This window comes from Ostrea edulis, chromosome 3, assembly GCF_947568905.1.
Source record: "Ostrea edulis chromosome 3, xbOstEdul1.1, whole genome shotgun sequence".
Classification (NCBI taxonomy): Eukaryota; Metazoa; Mollusca; class Bivalvia; order Ostreida; family Ostreidae; genus Ostrea; species Ostrea edulis.
The window spans coordinates 63,590,566-63,604,801 of NC_079166.1; the positions used below are offsets into that span (position 1 = coordinate 63,590,566).

The window sequence follows — 14,236 nt, forward strand, 5'->3', positions numbered from 1 at the left end:
TAATATTCTACATTATTTACCTCACTAATACCAGCCCCAGCAAAGGCATTGAATGGTGAAATTATCTCCGAATTGTTACTGAAATCGTCCAAAGCCGGCTCAAATAAGGCAGACTGGAAAACTAGGTCGCCTGATGACGTCATAAGTTGTACCTGGATATGGAACCCAAAAAAATCTTAAAGTAATGAAAAACACACAAAAAAATTTAAATTCCAGAAAGTCATACGCAGAGTGCGAAAGCAAAATATGATACCCGATTAGGATTTGTCTTGTTAGGGTAGGACATCAAAACGTCATACGGTGTGACTTTGACGTCATCTATGCCGTAGGATTTCCAGGTGTCGTGCAAGATTTTGACCAGGTCATATCCTCCTGGTGTTCCTGACATGCGGGGACGACTTGTGTATTTTCTATTTTCGGGAAAAAGGAAACCGATTGGAGGATAAAGTCGTTGGTAATGTTTTAGAGAACATACTTAAAACCACTAGTTTTACTGGACATGGTCACGGAATAACTCTATATTGTTATACATTTTGACAAATTAACACAATCAACAAAGAGGAATCAAAATCAACAGAAAAGTAAAATGATATACACATTTAATATAATGCAAAATGACAACGGCAATAATTTCGGGGGGGGGGGGTTATTCAATTCTAAAGATTTCTTTTAACCCAAATTGTCAAAACATAACCATGATACAAGGTCTTAAGGTAAAAAATCAAGGTAACAAATGTAAGGTCTTGCCATACAAAGTCTGTACTCAAGGATAATTTATGCAAGTTTGATTGAAATTGGTCCATTGATTTTTGACAAGATTATCAAAATATGCCACACAATTTTAACTGCAGAGTAATTCTAAATTATCTCTTATACCTTCAAAAAGGGCATGGCACTTCATTTGAATAAACTTGAGAAGTCGAAAAGGTTTTAAAAGTTTACGGGCGGATGCCGGACAAAAAGTGATAAGAAAAAAGTTCACTTGAGCTTTGAACTCAGGTGAGCCAAACAAAAAACAAAAAACAAAAAAAACTGAAATAAAGTAAAAAGATGAAAAAAAAATTCTTTCTAATCTCCTTATCTACATACGATAATCAGATTTATCTCACCAGTAAATCTTGTGCATGAGAACATGAAAGAAGAAAACCCACATTAAAAGCTTCAATAATGACTTTGATAATTACCTTAGACTTTGTTTGATATTGTCTTTGTTGATGTTTGTTAGGATAGCATCCACTGGCTTTAAAGACCTTTAAAAGAAAAAAAAATACATATTTCAAGTAGCCGAAAAATTCTTTATCTTGATACTTACATTAGTAACATGGAAACGAGAAAAGTTAAATTATGAAGCTGATTTAGAAAGCATATAAAATTCAAATCCATTTGATAAAAGTATATTCAACATGCTATCCTCAATTAGCATTTATTGTCTTTTTATCTATATTTACAATGTTTTAGGTCTTGTAATTTGGCATCACACTAATAATGTTTCAAGTTATCGCAAATTCGTCTGGGAACTATGATAAATATAAACTTTATCATAATGTAAAAACTAAACATCAATGCATGCGTTGCAGATATTGTCGAATAATAGAACAAATATCACGATGAAAAGGCTAGGATTTTTTATCTCCTGACCGCAAGGTTTCATCGATCATTTGAGAATACAAAATATTTGTAAGAAATATCCAATTTAATGGATAGATTCTACTAAGGTTAAATGATTGGGTTTTTATTGATACACATCTCCTACTTTAATTTGGGGTGATATTGTCTTATCTACCGAATTAAATAATTGTATTTTCTCTTATGTTCAGACGTATATTCATGAAACTAATTCAGCTGATGATCGTATTGTATTGTTTATCTATAGAAAACTTACCATGATTGTATTCTCTGTATATTATTATTTTCAATGATGATTGTTACATGTATAAAGTAACAAGGAAAACAACTCGTAAGTTGTACGAACTTGCTTCTGGCCCTTTTGTATTTACGTGTATCATATACAATAAAATACGTTCAAATCAAATCAATACGAAATAAACGACCCACTCTTTAGATTAGTAGTATATGTGAGAGGTCTTCAGATTGATATTTTTCATCCTTACATGCCAATAATTTCGACAGAAAAAAAATACTATGTCAGCAAAAGAAAAATAATGTTATTGAAAAGACAGAGTGAATTTAAACAAGTGATCGAAATGCATTCGCCATTAAATCTTTACTTTTTAATTCGCTATTTTAACACTTTCAGAAACTTTCATTATAATAATCAATAATAAACAATTCCATCACAAATAATTGAAATAAAACAGTAAAAAATATCGATCAAAAACAAAAGTGTAAGGTAGCAAACTACATGGTCTATTTTTGCTCCATTGTAATGTATATTTATACATCTTATCATAAACGTAAAATAAAAATAAATCTCTATAACGCCGACAGTTTGTCAATCTGTCCATCACTGAAGAAATGCCAACGAAACATTTACAAGTAATCAAAAAGCGTTTTAGGGTGGGGACGGAACCATGACCAGGCCAATTTAACTATATATAAATCTATATATTCTATCAGGCTATCAGATAATGTTTCTTACATTGACGCTGTGATAAGATGAAAATAAAAAAGCCCCCTTTACGTGAATACAACTGACTGGCCTTAGCCTGTGAAACACAGTAAATTTATTATCGGTCCAATAACAGCGTGTCACTTCGCTAGATTGAGCATGTAATTGGGCAGACTTCTGACAGATTTCAATCAAACGGAACATCACTCGGCCTATTTCGGAGAATAAACCGGAATAGGCCGATTGATGTTCCGATTGCGATTTCAATGAAACAGGATTTACGTTTGTTTTCAATGACAGATCACATTAATACAATGCCCAGCGTGGTCATCCAAATTCACTTTAATTGAAATCAAACAGCCAATCAGGAAGTGATATGACAATTTACGAGTACAATTTTCACACGGTTCTCGAGCGAAAAAAAAACCCACCCAACACTGTTTCCAGAATGATAGGATCAAGGTAACGCTTCCATTTGCTAGTATACACTAGATAGTTGAATTCTTACTGAAATTGCCAGGTTTTTGTTTTAATTTAGCTAGATCTACGATGTTTTATAGGATTTAAATGTTCCTTTGTCAAGTGGCATAAAAAGATGCAAGTCTTGCCTTGCATACTGAATGACAAGGCTCAGTGAAGCTGGTATCCACGCACTGGCACTGGTCTCTATTCTGTCAGCGCAGCGTTTCGTTTGAGGGAAGTGTCTTGACATGACATACAACAAAGAGTCGGTTCAAACTTGATTAACTAGACCCGAAATAATCTAACCCATGATATTTAACCCGTATCACGTTCATACAGCCAATTTTTGAGATGTTTTAAAATTAAATTCTGGGGGGGGGGGGGGGGATGACGACCTAAACTGGAGGCTTCCCGCCAGAATACGTCATGAAATGTACGCCTGCGTGAAGCGTTGCTGTTCATACCCTCATGTACAATGTATTTTTAGAGCTGTAATTTATTTTTTACATTTACATTTTATTTCATTTCTGTTGGAATTCCCAGCCGTTGAAATAGACGTGTTCTATTCACGGGAAATTTCATACGCACATTGTTCACTGTTTCGCATTCATGAAGAAATGGCTATTACTTGGTATTACAATTGGTAAAGATATCGAAAGCAAAAACATTGGAAATGTAAATATTTCACTATGGCTCAAATACTAGTGGCTTAATATGACCCGCTTAGGATTATGTACTTGATCCAGGTTATTAAGGTAACACATTTCAAGCCCAAAAGCGCGTTAATTTAATCCACGTTGGAAGTGAGTAAAATTAATCCACTTTCCATGTATTATGAGTTAACCCACTGTTACCAGGGTTATCCAGGTTTATTTTGTAACGTGAAATTGTCCACAGTCTCAATAAATGATATACTATTACCTGGGCGGATCTGTAGCCGTTTCCGCGGCGTTACCACTAGCCTGAGGAACCGTTTGTTCGGAATGGTTCCTTCCAATTCCATAACCAATCCCGACCCCGACCCCGAGAAAAAGCAAAGAGCACACCAGCACCACAATATACTGCCATCGGCCCCATCCGGGTTTCTTATAAACGTCCTCCGAGTCAATGGTCATGTTGGAAAACCTGAATAACAAAGGAAAACATTTATACTAATCATCAGATTCCTCGTGACTTGATAACTTATTTATGCATCCAATTTGACTGAAGGTCAAAAGATAAGCTTGAACATACATGTATATCCCGTGTAAAAAAAAAAGTGCATGTAAACTAACTAAATGTACTCTATCACTTACCACTCATATAATTACAGCTAAGTTTAGAAATGAAAAACATCCAAATATATCACTGCTTTTTCTGTATACTATAATACAAATGTCTTAATCAACAGTTTATATTACTTTGATTACACAAGAAAACTGCCCAAATAACATCCCAATCTGAAACAAACAAACAAGCAAAAAAAAAAAAAAAAAAAACTGTTCAAAATCTTTGGACGATTTCATTTATGAATACTTAGAAGGAAAAAGAGTAGAAAATCATTCGATGACCTAAATAAAACCCCAAACTGACGACATATCGGAAGGAAGGAAGAACAAGACCTACTTTGTACAGGAAAACTGTAATACATCTTCCTTCTTTTTTTTTTTTTAAATCAAAGGGAATTTCAAAAACTTCCCGGAGAAGATATTTGTGGAAATAAAGTTATAACCGTTAAAAACTGAATTGAAATGATTTAATTTTTTTCACAACGATTTTTCTTTTGGAATTAAAATATAATAAGATCTATTACTGTGTCTAATCAGACCTCTCTTAATTACCAGCAGATGTGTGCAAAATAATTATCATTAAACATTTGAAAGTATGTCTAGTCCTCACATAAGGGAGGACTGGTTTGAAATAGTTGCTAATCGATGACTTACTAAATTATATATTTAATCAAATTTTCTAACAATATTCGCAATACACCACATTTCTGAATTTAATTGAACAGTTTTTATTATGTACTTCTATAAACTATAATATCAAGACTTGCTATTTTAGCCCATTAAATGTAAAGCTTACCAGAAAGTTGTCATTGTTACTTATTCCAAACGTGACCACGTGCGTTTTTGTGAATACAATTCGAAGCATGTGCTCAGAGAGCAGCGCGCGATTCACATCATAGAGGAAACCATTATTCGTGCCAATCAAACGCCTGGTAACATGTTAAGATGCAGCTTCTCCTGCCCGTCAATTCATAATTAAGAAACTGACATTTCACTTAAATTCCTAGGAAGTGCGTGATGTATAGATCATAGTACGAGTTGTAGATGTGACAGAAGGAAGGAATATACTACAAATTATTCATAAAGCGATTTTTCTTACACTGTAACATGCTTCACCTGAAATAGCCTCTCAACACTCATAGTAACCGGAAACAACGATGAGGTTATCAAACATCGCGATCTTGTATGATGTTACTATGGATCGCATGTTACCGCTTTTTATTCTCAGTTAAAACTTGTAATAGATGGTGAGCAGGTGTACCTACGCGTTGTTTAATTACTCCTTCCATATCGATGTGTCAATGATCATTAAAAGATGTCGAGGGGACTTTGCTTTTCAAAATGGTTCTGCGATCTAGCCGTCATACTTGGAAAAGCGCGCTTTTGAACTCGTATGTCAGTTCGATAGTTATTTTCATGTCCTTCTATAAAAACGATAAGTTTTCCATGAAAGTTATTTTTCCTTGTTCAAATAGTCAGAACAAAAATGAAAGTTACTTTCCTCAAATCCGATTTCTATTCTTGATTATATGGTCCCAAAATTGGTAGTTAAAAAAACAAACACTTTCTCTGAAAACCGTCTGAAGTACAGGTTTAGATTAAATCAATGTCCACGTATGTAGTGATTGACACACAGGGCGTCCACAATTTCTGAAACCAAAAATTTTTTTAAAAGTGATTTGAGTCTATTCTTTGTTGAACTAATTATCTAACCTTTTTAAAAAATGTATACCTTACTTATGTAGTTTTAAATCCTTGTCAGAATTTGGGTCAAATTAAACTTTTTCTAGTCCTTCGAAGTCTCGATATTCCATATAATGACGTCTAAAACACGAAATGGCTTCCCTAACTTTATGTTTTGCGAGCTACATTTTCTATTCTGCATTCGAAAATCAGGTTTACAGCCTTGATTAATCGTCCATTCACACGGTTTGGCTTCTAGGTGGGAAAATCTGTTATTGCATACATATTTGATTTTTTTTAAATTCATATTTTTTACTTTTTTCTGTAATCATTTTTTTTTTTACTGAATTTTTTTTCGACACACTAAAGATTTTCTATCACTTCCTGATGATTGCTGTTTAAGCTGAAGATGGCTTAATAAACAGAGTTTAACCGGATGTATACAATATATCATACACTCAAATATCATTTCAACGCTAGCTAATCTTTTTGTTATTAGACATCATGCATACAGATGTAGACTATTCGCTATATCAATAACTTGTAAAGTTATAGGTGTTGTAGAACGTTACTCATTAAAACTGAAACAAAGTAAGTTATGTGAAATTTAATTACGCACTATATCATTGTTATCAATATGTATTGTTTTCACGTTCCCTTTAGTTTGAAAAAAAAACACCATATCGGTCTGTTTGTATATATGTATTTTTACTGATACAGACATAGTGGTTTGATAGACATGATTCATGCACAGATTCATTGCAATTTCATGTTTGATGGACCCGCATTCGAAGCGAATATCAAGGGTCTTTTGGATAAGAACGAGGGTCCCGTGTCACGATTCGCGGCCGTGGCGTGATAGAGAACCCTCATTGCTTCAGCCATGCATAAGTTATGACCTGAAAAAAATTCTACAGAAGTGAAAAATTCTTATATGGGACGTAAAACAACTTATACAAATATCAAACAAAGGACAGAGGCCCACGGGCCTTATCGGTCACCTGAACAGTATTAACTGAAGATATTACTAGCCCCAAGGGCTACGAAATCTATCACAATTCTTTATATTGACCACGCCCTTGACTTGGACCTTCTATCCCTGGGGTTGTGAAATTTTGATGCATCCCTTCCTGCTTTTCCTAAATATGCAATTAGTTTTGATATATTGTATCAGCAAAATTAAAGAAGTCTTTCAAATGATAAAGACATTTAGTAACTATGACCATTTTGCCCCCCCCCCCCCCCCCCGATACCAGAACCCATACTCCTGGGATCACGAAATTCACAATTTTGGTAAAGGGCTACATGCTACTTCTAAATATCCATTAAGTTTCAATTCCATATCAACAGCATTAAAAGATGTTATTTAAATGTTTTACATATATACACTATATACCAAGTTTGGTCCCGTCCAGGAGTCGGAACCTCTCCCCTAGGGATCACAAAGTTTACAATTTTGGTAGAGGCCTTCCTCCTCTACATGAATGTGCATTTTGTTTTTCTTACAGATGTGTAGTTGTACAGATTTTTTTTAATTGGTCAATTTTTGGCTGTTCTTGTCCTACCCCTAAAGCCCTGGGGTGTAGGAGTCCTGAAATTTGCATTTTATGTCCCTTTGTCTCAAAGATGCTTCAATAAATATTATAATTAACGGCAAACTAACAACTCAACTTTATGACAAACGGGATGATTTCAGCTTCTTCATCGTCAACTTCCCATATTTATGTAGCAATATTCCATTATCACCTGCATATGGTATACATATTTCTCATAACTGATTCCATACGCAAGAGATTGGTCTGCGTATGCTCAGTTTTTAAATCGAGGCAGACTACTGAAAAAGAAGTTGATGGTGCAGGAGTTTCAACATTCTTGTTTAAAGTCAGCATTTCGCAAATGCTGTGGTCATTATAACGATCTATAGTTTGCCAATACAATCTATCATTGGATCAGATGCTGTCTGACGTGGGTTTTTTTTTTACCGATTTTTAGACCGTTCGTGGCACACTGATTTTGACTACGGATAACTCCGTTTACCTGATCAAGATATAGGGCTCACGGCGGGTGTGACCGGTCGACAAGGGATGCTTACTCCTCCTAGGCACCTGATTCCACCTCTGGTATATCCAGGGGTCTGTGGTTGTCCAGCTCTCTATTTTGTATTGCTTATAGGAGTTATGAGATTGATCACTGTTCGTTTGAAAAGAATTGGAATGGTAGTTATCAAGAAGTTAAACATGTTCAATTGTTAGCGGATGATGACGGACGCAGACCAATAGCAATAGATCACCTGAATGACTAAAAGAGCTCAAAGAGTCATGCTGACGGGAATTCAAGGCACGGTTCTTCCAACAACAGTTTATACCAAAGATAAAGTGGCCCATGACAGCAATTATTTCAGCAATATATGGATAGAAGAAAAAACCGGTATAGAGGAATAAAGGAGATTGTTGGGAGTTTTGCCCCCCACCCCCGGCAACCGGAGGAAGCTACTCACTTCATGATCAGTTATTGAGAGCTAATATAATTCCCAAAACCTGAAGAAAAATTCAACAAAATAAACAAGGGAATATTGTTTGAGAGCATACCTACAATGAGCGTTTCGTATAAACCGCCATTGCGTCATATACAGGGATATGGGAACGACGATTGCCGAACACAAATGGGTTGCTGAGACCGAGGTCATATACAAAGACGAAAATTGGCTTGAGTAACTACACGTGTCGTTTGTTTTAAAATATTACATCGTTTCATGAATGACAAGAAGTACTGTAAGTGTGTGAAAGCAAAAATTATGCAAATGTGCCACTCAAATGAAATTTTTATAGTGAAATTTATATAAAATAGGCATGTTAAATTATTTACAAATCGACTTTTCCACCGAGCACTGGTGACCTTCGAGGTCAATGCACATCGGAGATAACGAGCAGGAATTACTAACAGGATGACAATGATTCATGAATCGACATTTTCTACTGATTTGATGGATTTATTACTTCAGATTCACTCTGATTCTATATATTAAATCACAAATATGTTGAATATTTCTTCTTTTATTTTTCAATTCATTTGCCGTCAGTTACAGCTTGTATTACTTTGAATGGAGAAATAGTCCTGCTAAGGAACATAGGGTGACCTTGATTTTTGTAAGAAACATCGGCTTTGCACATCCAAAAGTATTTTGTGTAAATGTAACTTTGTAGCAAGAACTGCCTATTACAAAAATAGTTACTATGACTTGTCCATCCGAATTAAGTACATACACCTAAATCAATGACTAACAGGGATATAATTCAATCGTACTTTGAGACATCCTGAGTACTAAATCAAACACTGGACAATCCGATCAGAAAACTTAATGGTTTGTAAACTGGGTTATGTGGGTTATGGCGGAAATGATTTTCGTTTCTTTCTTTCTTTTCCCTTCATTTTATATGTCCAAGGGATTAAGAAGCATGAATGCGAAACTGCGGTGTCATGCCTATCTGTAACCCTTCAATTAACTTTTTCTAACATCATTACGCTGGTAAATGTTTTTGAAATGGATATAATATAGTGGTGGTGGTAGGGGGGGGGTTCAAATATCGTATACTGAATGTGCAATGTATTTCTACAGCGCAATACTAAATTACCTACAGGTAAATGAATGGACACAGTTATAAAATCACCTTCAAAGAAGACCATGGTATTATGGTCTTTATAATTTTTCGGGAAACTTAATTGCTTTGGATGATTTTTAGGGGATGTTTAAGATTTCTGGATACTTTTTGCAAAATTAAATTCTAAATAATCATGTTCTCTCCTGGCATTGAAAACATCTCTAAATATCAATAATCAATCCATATATTTAAAAAAAAATGTTGCTTCACAAAACATGGAACTGTATGCGACCTTTAAATGGTAGGCGGAGGCTGGTAATCAAAGCAAAATGTTGAAATTCCAGTCGAATTTAAATGTTTGTCATTTTCATTTTTGTATGAATTATCTAACTGGTTTTAAACCATTAAAAATTCAAGGCATTTAATAATAACTCATGCTGCATGAGTAATTTATCTTGTGACGACCAGAAGTAGCTAGTGGTCCAAAATGAATTATATTTATACACCCTCCCTCTTGACATCAATAGAAATTTGGACTGAATTAATAATGTATTGTGACATCACATTGAAGTTGTAGGGAAAGTGTCATATTGAGATTTGAAGTAGAATATATGCAGTCACTCTCCCACACCAAAGGTTTACAACCCACATACAAATTGAAATTAGTACGTGGGGGTGTCAAAACTCAGTACGGTGTGTTAAATTCCCCAGAGGTCTTTCACTCGTTTCTTCTTGCTAGTGACACTGGGTAAAGAAAATATCCACCTCTACACCGAGAATCTATCTTCAGAGACACGATAAATTTACATCACAGTTTGTAATGAGATTTCAAAGGATTTAAAAATCGCTGATAAAAAATTATACGACTTTGCATTAAACGTAAAAATCGATAACACTTCATTCCTGATTCACCAAAACACACACATACACACAAAACACACACATACACACAAAACACACACATACACACAAAACACACACGTAAACACAAAACCAAGGAAATGTCATAGATTTTCCCTTTTTGATCTCTTTCTTAAAATGTCTGAACCTATATCATATAGACAAAAACGAGTGATAAAAATCACTTTTACTAAATATTCATTTATATAGATTAAATCAATTTGCCATCTCATTTATACCAATATAGCAGTCAATCGTTTGATTAAAACGTTTTCAATAATCAATTTACAGTGAGCGTTGAAAAACATGTTGAACAAAATAAATTACAACTTGAAAAATACTTACTTGTATGGTCTTTTCTTAATATCCATCCTTTTAGCTGTTTAAAATTCCAATACTATTAATAAAAATCGATTTTTAAAGGCTAATGCTCAATCTTCATCCCACTTTATTTCAAATTATATAGAGGAAACGGGGGCACGCCCTCTTAGACCATTTCAAAAGATGAAATTAGTCATATATCCAAGGTCTGAGGACCTGACCCGGTGGATGGATCATGTAAATTTGTCAATATCATGCATCAATGAAAAACCATGAAATTGAAATAAAATGTTCATAAACGGGGAACATAAAAGAAACAAATCCAAGCGCTGTTCAAATATTTTCTCTCAGGCTTCGCATTAAAGAGTGAAGTCATTACAGTCATTATAAAAATATCAAGTCCAAGGTGAACAATATCTCGACAAAAACAACGGCAACACGGACGAAATCACAGCCATTAGGAGGAAGCGGAAATATCCGAAAGGACGGAACAAAAACTGAAGACTGTAATTATAGTCCTGTCTGGGAATGCTAGAGAACAATAGAGAGGTTGGTACATAAAAAAGGCAAAGACAGCGTGAACATTAAGTACATTTATCGTGAAAGACAGCTAAATTGTTAGTTGTCCTCTTCTTAATCGTCGCGCGGGTTCTCAAGTACAATACCGTTCAAGATTTACTATTTTAAGAACCACCTGTGGTTTTTGTATCTATATGATGTACAGATGCCAAAAGAAAAAAATATTTTTCTTACTGTTTAACCTTGTACGGCTTTTCACTCTTTCATTTCCGCGTTCATTACCAAATCAAAATAATAAATCCTCCATCAAATATTTAGCACAGGTGACGGTAACAATAATGAAGTGGGACGATGGCATTTACATATAATATCGGTTTCATGCGGCTTTCCACAATACGACGTTTCTTAAAGAGGCTTTTAACTTATATAATGCAGATACTTTTACAGAAAAAATAGTACGGATGATATAAGTTCGGAAATATCTATATTTTCGTCCACTTCATCGATGTTCTATGTCTTCCGTTATACATCCGTTTGCTTTCTCAATTTCCCAAGTTGGACATCGTTCATTCATTCAGTGTAATCACAAATACAAAATAATAACAGTTTATAGTTTTCGTGTTTGTAGAGCATCGTTTTCTGTTTTATAAATATGAAGAATTCCTCTGGGGTTTTTTTTTTAACTGGGTGAAAATATCGATTTCGGTCTCAATAAAAAGGGTGAAAAAGTGCGGCGTTTACATTTTGATAAAGTTGTGTGAGATGAATTACTTTGAACAAACTCGAAGAAACCAAACGCTCTTTGTAGGAGTTGGGATCCCCCCAAAAAATGAAGAAATCCGCTTGTTGTTTTCTTCTTCTTTTTTTACACAACCATTCCCTGCGTTTTAGAGGCAAAGTGCGTGAGATGTTTCTCTACTTTTATTTCTATATTCTAAGTGGCAGATCTAAAGAGGGTTAAGGGGGTTGCACCACCCTGGTTGAAAATATCGTATAGCGGGTTTTTTCCGCGGGGTTATAATTTTGGCTTATTTTAGCGGTTAGATATCTCTCCGCCAAAATCTCACTCGCCAAATATGCACCCCATTGCAACTTCAGTATGTGAAAAAAGATACAACTCTTCCCTGTCCGTCAAAATGTATTCCGCTAAAATTATCAGCATACCTTTGAGCCAGCAAATCGCCAAATGTTAGACCCGGAGAATAAACCCGCTGTACGGTATTTAACAAAAAAGATCATACTTTGCCATTATGAGGTAAATAAATGCTCGAAGTTTCTCTCAATGTCCATCCCAGGTCCTATATCGCAATGACTTGCACGTTTTGCGCGATCTCAAAGTTTCTAGGGGCGTGGCTTGATCTTGCACGGAACGATTCTTGCACGAAACTTGAATGGTTTGCATGGACCGTTAAACGGTATGCAAATAACGACGAACGGTTTGCATGGAACGATGAATGGTTTGCACGGAACGGTGAATGGTTTGCACGGAACGATTCGGAACGCTTTTTGGTGTGCAGTAAATAGCACTCTATATGTAGGATACTTCAGTGTCACTATATATAAAGAACAATGCTCTCTGAAGGTCTGACATCATTTCCGCGATTCATGATAGAAAGGTGCATACTTTAAAAGTCCTAGATATGCATGACAAAATAACAACTCGATGGATAAAAAAATCAGATTAGAATGGTACTTAGGTTTCAGAAATCATTGTTACGTAATAAATTGGTTTTTTCCCCTTTAATTACAGGAAATCAGCATTCCATTTTTCCTATGATTAAGCGTATATCATACAAATAAGGTATTGCAAAATAGATATATGCCCGTGATATTTTTGCGATTAACCTAACTAATGGCAGTTTAGTGCTAACATTCAACATTATTCTTTAATCTAATTGATTGGTTGTTCAAGAGTTAAACGCCCTTTCGAAACTGTTGCACCTTTCTTTAGACATCGCCAGCTAAAGATGTAGATATAGGACTTCGAAAGATTTGCGACTTTCATTTCTATAGGAAATCAAAAAATTTTTATCAATGCCCTTTAAACTGTCTCCCTAATACAAGTCAATAACCTGATATAACATACCGGTATGTACCACAAGAAAGAAAACAAAAACAAACAAAACAAAATTGTTACTCCAATAAGTGTTTCGAAAGCATTGTGATTTTGGATTGTTCTCCGTGTAGACATTGAGAAGATTCAGGAAGACTTGATAGAGCAAGGATGTCATAAGATATTCAGAAACGCAGACCCGGAAGCACAGGCTGCAAAGTATAAAAGGGGGAGGAGAAAATTTCGAGAACAAAGTTTCACTAATTTTCAATGAAAATATTTTCAAACAAATTCTGAAATTTCTACTGGGCTGCACTGTCATATTTTCATCATTTATAGTCTTGTTGTAAGCAAATGATCCAATACTCTCTATGATATAAAAACCTGCCGGTTTCGGGGAACGGGGGCTAAGCCAGTTGTCTTTTCCTATGCATGCATTTGTTCACATGTTATACAATATACAAACGTTAAACAAGCAGCGATCAAATACAGGTGAATTTTAACACCTGCAAATCACATTGCCTGACTTCACAACCCATATATGTCTTTTACAAACATAAAATGTAATCCCGAACAAAATAGTATGAAGACATTCTCAGACAAGAACAAATCTGCAGACCCTGGTATAGACGTATCTTCTTACCCACTAGATAACAGGAGATAGTAGATAGCACAGCTTGACAGCTAACTACTTCGCTTAAAAAACACGACTGTTGTTATCATTTAGGATGACATGTAATGTATAACGACAAGTTTTGTCGCTCATTCATGAAAAGTGCCATCAGACTGGGTTATTTTGTTTTTTCAAATTTCAAAAGCACATTATAATAATTTGTATCGCACTCGGATCCGAGTGGGTTGT

At 35.0% G+C, this 14,236-nt stretch overlaps 1 protein-coding gene across 9 annotated transcripts in view; it reads right to left on the reverse strand.

Moving 5' to 3' along the window:
* The window catches only part of LOC125675520 (glutamate carboxypeptidase 2-like), a 283,989-nt gene that overhangs the window by 33,443 nt on the left and 236,310 nt on the right, over nucleotides 1-14,236 (reverse strand). For 5 of the 9 annotated variants that reach the window (XM_056158510.1, XM_056158503.1, XM_056158504.1 and 2 more), the window contains 4 exons: nucleotides 3,953-4,156; nucleotides 1,185-1,250; nucleotides 254-410; nucleotides 21-152 (listed from right to left, as the gene is read on the reverse strand). In XM_056158510.1, coding sequence (XP_056014485.1) covers nucleotides 21-152; nucleotides 254-410; nucleotides 1,185-1,250; nucleotides 3,953-4,146 — 549 coding nt within the window. In that variant the 5' untranslated portion in view covers nucleotides 4,147-4,156. Of the gene's footprint in view, nucleotides 1-20; nucleotides 153-253; nucleotides 411-1,184; nucleotides 1,251-3,952; nucleotides 4,157-5,095; nucleotides 6,931-10,826; nucleotides 11,681-14,236 lie in introns of those variants that run through there. The other 4 variants (XM_056158507.1, XM_056158511.1, XM_056158509.1 and 1 more) reach the window with 4 other exon arrangements.